This window comes from Orycteropus afer, unplaced genomic scaffold (genome assembly GCF_000298275.1).
Source record: "Orycteropus afer afer isolate SDZICR_OR568_19922 unplaced genomic scaffold, OryAfe1.0 scaffold00068, whole genome shotgun sequence".
Lineage (NCBI taxonomy): Eukaryota > Metazoa > Chordata > Mammalia > Tubulidentata > Orycteropodidae > Orycteropus > Orycteropus afer.
The window spans coordinates 1,349,804-1,357,060 of record NW_006921655.1 but is presented as its reverse complement, the minus strand read 5'-3'; the positions used below and the strand labels follow the sequence as shown (position 1 = coordinate 1,357,060).

The following is a 7,257-nucleotide window of genomic DNA, read 5'->3' as shown; positions in this document are numbered from 1 at the left end:
CTTGTTGAACTTTGCTATTAGTGCTGGAGCAAGATGGTACCTCATTGTTGTTTTGATTTGCATCTCTCTAATGGCTAATGATCGTGAGCATTTCTTCATATGTTTGTTGGCCGCTTGAATATCCTCCTTGGTGAAGTGTCTATTCATGTCTTCTGCCAATTTTCCCCAGTCTTAACATCACTAATTTAGAGGAGAGCTTCTCAATCATGCTATAAAAGAGTTGATATGCCAAGATGGTGATCCCCCCAGCTTTGGCACAGCCTTATCTCTTTACTCCAGAATAGTGTAAAAGCTGGACTCTATGAAAAAGAGTGTAATATCAGGATTGGAATAAGACTCATTCGCAACATGTAATATGCAGACAACACAACCTTGCTTGCTGGAAGTGAAGATAACTTGAAGCACTCACTAATGAAGATTAAAGAATACAATCTGCAATATGTAACATAAAGAAAATGAAAATTCTCACAACTGGACCAACAAGCAGCATCACAATAAATGGAGAAAAGATTGAAGTTGTCAAAGATTTCATTTTACTTGAATCCACGGTCAACACCCATGGAAGCAGCAGTTAAGAAATCAGATGTCCTATTGCACTGGGCTAATCTGTTGCAAAAGATCTCTTTAAAGTGCTGAAGAGCAAAGAGGTCACTTTGAAGACTAAGGTGCACCTAACTTAAGCCATGGTATTTTCAGTTGTCTCATATGCATGTGAAAGCTGGACAATGAAGAAGGAAGGCTGAAGAAGAGTTGATGCCTTTGAACTGTGGTGTTGGTGAAGAATAGAACAACAAACAAATCTGTCCTGGAAGAAGTACAGCCACAATGCTCCTTGGAGGCAAAAATGGCCAGACTTCATCTTCCCTATTTTGGACATGTTGTTAGAAGGAACCAGTCCCTGGAGAAGGATATCGTAGATAAAGTAGAAGGTCAGTGAAAAGGGGGAAGACCCTCAACAAGATGGATTGACACAGTGGCAATCATGGGCTCGAGTGTAGCAAGGATTGTGAGAATGGCACATGACTGGGCAGTGTTTCCTTCTTTTGTACATAGGGTCATTATGAGTTGGAGCCAACTTGACGGCACCTAACAATAACAAAAATACATTTTCTGTATGGACTTTACGTGGAAATGTTGGGAAACACTGGATTTAAGTGTCCTATAAGGTTGCTGTGTGTCAGAATTGACTCAATGGCAGTAGGTTTGGTTTTTTTATGGCCCAGGGTTTCAAAGCTTATTTAGATTCACAATCATAAAAGGCTGGGAGTTACTGGTTTAATCCCAATATATAATAAATCCTTTTTAATAGATGTGACTTTGCATTAGTGTAAAATTACTGATTTTTATAAAGAAAAGTTCATTTGTTTGTTATTAACCTATTACCATTGAGTCCTTTTGACTTAGAACTGCCCAATAGGGTTTCCAAGGGTATAATATTTATAGAAGCAGACCACATTTTTCTTCCATGTAGTGGCTGGTGGAATTTGTTATTGAATCCCCATTCATGGGGTACACTTTTCAGAGTTTTTGTTTATATCACATTTCTTCAGAACACTGTATATAAGTAGGACAGATATTATTCCTGTTTGACAGATGAAGTTTAAATTAATCCATGGTCTTCTTTCTTTGTAGCAATGTGGCATAAATGCCAATGATGTGAAGAAATTGGAAGAAGCTGGATTCCATACTGTTGAGGCTGTTGCCTATGCACCGAAGAAGGAGCTAATTAATATTAAAGGGATTAGTGAAGCCAAAGCTGATAAAATTCTGGTAAGTACAGCTTAGGTGTTGGGAGGTCTTACTGGGAGTGATACCGAAGGATTTACAGTGAAAGTCCTTTTTCCTTTATCCCACATTCTCTTACCATCCTATTCCCCTTTTCAGAGGCAACCACAGTTAACTAGTTTATCTTTGTATATACCTGCTTGTATAAATTCAAATTTTCTGTAGGGAAATACAGTATTGGGTATAACACAAATACTGCCGAATTGATTATCTGTTTACACTCCTATGAGCAGTGAGTGATGTGTACCTCCTTATCTTTCTAGAGATTATTATCTCATACCTTAGAAATGTATTCCTTATGCAACCACTAAAACCAGTTTAGAAACCGACTGCCATCAAGTCAATTCTGGCTTTTAGCGGCCCCCCCATAGGGTTTCCAAGGCTGTGAATCTTTATGGAAGTAGATTGCCTCATCTTCCTCCTACAGAGCAGCTGGTGGGTTCAAACTGCTGACCTGATTAGCAGCCAGATGCTTGCAGATTAGCAGTCTGCACCACCAGAGCTCCTAAAAACAGTTTAGAAAAATATTTTTTACATGGGGAAATGCTCCTGAAATAAGAAAGCAGGTTAACTGTCTGTCTGTCTGTGGCTTGATTTTGTTTTTAGAAGTTAGTGTGTGTATAAAAGGAGCTCTGTTGGCATAGTACCTAAGGCATTTGACTGCTAACCAAAAGGCTGGCAGTTCAAACCCACCAGCCACTCCTTGGAAGGAAGACTGGGCAATTTACTTCCGTAGAGATACCACCTCAGAAACCCAAGGAGGGGTTGCTATGAATCAGGATCACTCCATGGAGGTAAGTTAGGGTTGGTTTTTTTTTTTTTTTTCGTATGTATGTTGTATAAATGTGCGTATGCATGCGTGCAGGTGTGTGTATGACATATTGCATTGGGCAGATCTACTAGAAAAGACCTCTTTAAGGTGCTAAAAGGCATAGGCATCGCCTTGAGTGTTAAGGTGTCCCTGACCCAAGCCACACTATTTTCACTTGCCTCATATACATGCAAAAGCTGGACAGTGAACAAGGAAGACCAAAGAAAGAAAAATTGATACCTTTGAATCATGGTGTTGGCGAAGAATATTAAATAGACCTGGACTGCCAGAAGAACGAACAGATCTGTCTTGGAAGAAGTACAGCCAGAATTGCTTTTTAGAAACAAAGATGGCCAGACTTCATCACATGTACTTTGGAGATGTTATCAGGAGAGACCAGTTTCTGGAGAAGTACATCATGCTTGGTAAAGTAGAGGGTCAGTGAAAAAGAAGAAGACTGAACAAGATAGATTGACACAGTGGCTGCAGCAATGGGCTCAAATACATCAGTGATTGTGAGGATGGTACAGGATCAAGCAGTGTTTCATTGTGTCATATGTGGGATCACTTTGAGTCAGAAATGACTTGATAGCCCCTAACAACACAACAGTATCTATGTGTGTGTATGTGTGTATTTATAGAACATAGACTGGGGATAAATGCACTAAAATATTGTTATTTACAGATGGTAAGAATATGGACAGTTTTTATCTTTCAATTTTTTTAACTTTCTATATTTTCTATGGCAAACATACTACTTTCAAATATAAAAGCAGTTTTTATTATTTGAATATTAAAATTCTGTATAAGACTCTCACTGTATATAAGCCATCTATTTATCACAGGCAAGATTCTTTAATAATGACAAAGAAATGTGATTTCAAATCATGTAGTTTTTTGTTTTGTTTTGTCACCTTAATAAATGACATAAAAGTAATATTTTTACTAGCATAAGTGAATATGGTAGGCACTTACGAATAGCTTATTTATATAGCTGTGAAATCCCATCACTTTCACATACATTCTCATTTGGCCTTCATAATGATACTGAGAAAGATGGATAGAGCCAGTATCTGTTTCACAGTTGAGGAAACTTAGGCAAAGAGGTTCAGTTATTTATCCAAGGTCATTGAAACGGTGGCAGAACAAAGACTAGAATTTAATTATTTTCATCCTGTTATACTGTGGCCCTTCCTTATTCACTTCCGATGTTTTACAACTACTATTTATTTTTCCTGCTGTGTATCTTTCCTTTGTTGTTGTTGTTGTTGTTGTTATGTGCCATCGAGTCAGACCAGACTGATAGCGACCCCTCCTTGGGTTTCCAAAGTAGAATAACTATGGAAATAGATTGCCCAACCTTCCTTCCAAGGAGTGGCTGGTGGGTTTGAACCGCCAGCCTTCTGGTCAGCCGTCAAGTGCCTTAGGCACTATACTACCACAGCACCTATCTTTCCTTTACACCCATAATTTCACATGATTACATTTTATTTTATGCATTTATTCCTTTGGTTTTTATATAGTAATCTATTTGATTAGTTTTAGCCTTGGAGTTTTATGTAGTGTAAAATAAATACAAGATTATATGTTTGTATTTTATATTGATTTCTGTTAGAGTTTCAGATAGATTTTCCCTGAAAAAGTATTATTAAAAGCTAAAGAATCTTTAATAGAAAATGCTTCCTTTGTTAACGAGCAGCCTCAGTGCATTTCTGCCATGTGATTTAGTCACATGGACAATAAATCTGTAATTTTTGTTTATTTTTTTAATCTCTCAGCATACATTAATCCATATAACCCAGTTAATTTTCTTTTATTAGGTATTCTTACACTAAGAGTTTTGAGTTTTTAAACACTGATAGAGATAATACTCCAGGCATTTATTTAATACTTCTCCTTAACCTATGAGTTTTTTGGTCAGGGCCCAGATACGGTTAAATTCTTGATTTATGGCCGAACAGTAAAGATATTGCCATCTGTGAAGTATGAAGTATTATTTATTGGATTATTCAAATAAAGAAATATTTGTTGAAGCAGTAACTTAATTGGGAGAGTTCTGATCCCAAAAACTTCTTCAAAAGATAGTTTTGTGACTGATTGAGCCAGTAGGGGTCCCTAAAGTCTATTTTTCCCTCATTTCTGGGCATCAGTTGTAGTGACTGAACAAATAAATGCTTATGCCTTATCAGACCTTAGTTTTAGAAATCAAATTAGCACGTTGGTTTGGGAACACATAAGTATAAACCTGTAATAATTAAATTAAAATAATGCAATGTGGACTCATTGAATTCAGACACTTTATATTGTTTTTTCTGAGTAAAGACTATGATTGTTTTATTGCTTTTGAACAATGTTAAAGATGAGTTGTTTGGTTACTGTGAATATTCCACCCCACCCCTTCAAATACGTTAATGTCAATTGTGAAGAAATGAAACATATTGGAGATAAGAAAATCTATTTCCAGAATAAATCAGAATAATTGAGAGAAAAAGATACTGTAAATGAAATAATTCATTCAAGTATCAGATTTTTCTGTGGCTTTTTCCATATTTTCAAACTTTAGTATAATTGTAATTGGCTTTTGTTGAGCTATGTTTTTTGGCCCACCGTGATAGATTTGGCATGAATCTTTCTTTCTTTCTTTTTTTTTTTTTTTTTTTACTTGACATTCATTCTGTTCCTTGTGTATAAGGATTTGGTAGTTGTCAACATTCTGCTCTTAAAATTTTTGAGCTTACGGCAAAGCTAAAAGAATTTTACAGTGAACACTCACATACCTACCACCTAGACTCTGTTATTAACATTTTAATATACTTGATTAAGCATGCCCTTCTCTCTCTTTTTCCAGCAAACAATCCATCTTTGATGCTTTGTTTTTTATGCATTTCAAAGAATGTTTAGATATCAGTATCATTCCCCTTAAATATCTTAGCACACATCTCATTAATCAGAGTTCAACACAGATTTATAGTTTTTTATTTCCTAATTCTCATTAATCTTTACTCATCCTGCAAACTAGTAGAAGTTGTAGAGAGATCACAGAAATGAAGAGGGAAGAAATTATCAAAGAAATAATATAAGACTATTTCCCAGAGCTGACAAGAAGTAGAATCTTAAATAGAAAGAACCCATGGTGTGTCAGAGACCCATACCTAGACATATCAGTGTGAAATTTCAGAATACAAAGCATAAAGAGAAGATTCTGAAAGATTTCAGAGAGAAAAAAATAGGTGACCTCGAAAGGAACAGAAAATCAGAAAAGCAGCATATTTATCAGGAATGCTGGATGGTAGAAGCTAGTAGAGCAACACCTTTCAAGTTAGGAGCAACACCTTTCAACACCTCAGATTCTATAGTGATAGTAATAATCAGGCGTTTAAAAAAAAAATGTTGTCAAGTGGATTCTGACTTACGGCAACCTCATGTATATCGGAGTAGATCTGTGTTCCATAAGGTTTTCAAGGACTGACTTTTTGGGCGTAGATTACCAGGCCTTTTCTCCAAGGCACTTCTAAGGGAAATTGAACCTCCAACATTTTGCATTTTGGTTAGCAGCCAAAGACATTAACTACACCACCTAAGAATTTGTTAGAGCAAAATAAAAACATGTTCAGGAATGCAAGAATTCAGAAAGCTTTCCTCTAAATCACTCTTTCTTAGGAAGTTATTTGAAGTACTTTACCAAAATGAGGGATTTCTAGGATGGAGGTTATAGTGGTTTCAACTAAGGAACTCAGTGAAGGAAGGCCCAGAATAATAGCTAGCAGGTCTTCAGGGTGGAAGGGGATCCAGTAGAATTCACAGTAAGAAAGAGATGTTGGGAAATCTTAAATGATAAAATCAGAAAATGCTAGAAAGACATAGTTCAAAAATGGAGCAAGGGAAAATGGGGCATGATTTTGAAACTGATGTCATAAACAAATGTTTGAATTGAATTTGATTGTAAGAAACCTTTGAGGCATAGGGTTGGTAACATTGGAACTTTAGAGGATAAATTGTATTTCTAGTATACCATTTGGTTCTACAATGAATTATATTTACAAGGCTGTAATATGAACATTGTAATGAATTTTCAAGTGGCTGTTTAGTATGTAGAAGCTTAGAGTATACTACAGACCCACTCTCAGCTGCTCACTGATCTTTTTCTTTGTGGGAAGTTTTTTAATTACTACATAAATCTCTATTTACTATTACTAAAATCTATTCTGGTAGCATAGTGCCTAAGGCACTTGACTGCTAACCAGAAGGTTGGTGGTTCAAACCCACCAGCCACTCCTCGGAAGGAAGATGTGGCAATCTACTTCTGTAGTGATACTGCCTTGGAAACCCAAGGAGGGGTCGCTATGAGTTGGGTCTGACTCAACAGCGCATAACAACAACAACAAAATCTATTCAGATTTTCTTTCTCTTCAGTTTCAGAAATTTGTGACTTTCTCAGAATTTGACCATTTAAGTTATCTAATTAGTTGGCATATAGTTCTTTATTCTGTAAGGTTGGTAATATATCCCTTCCTTCATTCCTGATTTTGATGTTTTAAGTCTTCTCTTTTTCTTTGTCACTCTAGCTATGTTGTTGTTGTTGTTATGTGCCGTCGAGTCGGCCCCGACTCATAGCGACCCCTCCTTGGGTTTCTGAGGCAGTATCACTACGGAAGTAGGAT

General features: G+C 36.4%; 1 protein-coding gene across 1 annotated transcript in view; it reads left to right on the top strand.

Moving 5' to 3' along the window:
* RAD51 (RAD51 recombinase) overlaps positions 1-7,257 on the top strand; it is a 38,479-nt gene that overhangs the window by 3,747 nt on the left and 27,475 nt on the right. Inside the window, exon 2 of the mRNA XM_007940443.2 lies at positions 1,633-1,770. Within this exon, the coding sequence (XP_007938634.1) occupies positions 1,633-1,770 (138 nt within the window). The remainder of the gene's footprint in view (positions 1-1,632; positions 1,771-7,257) is intronic.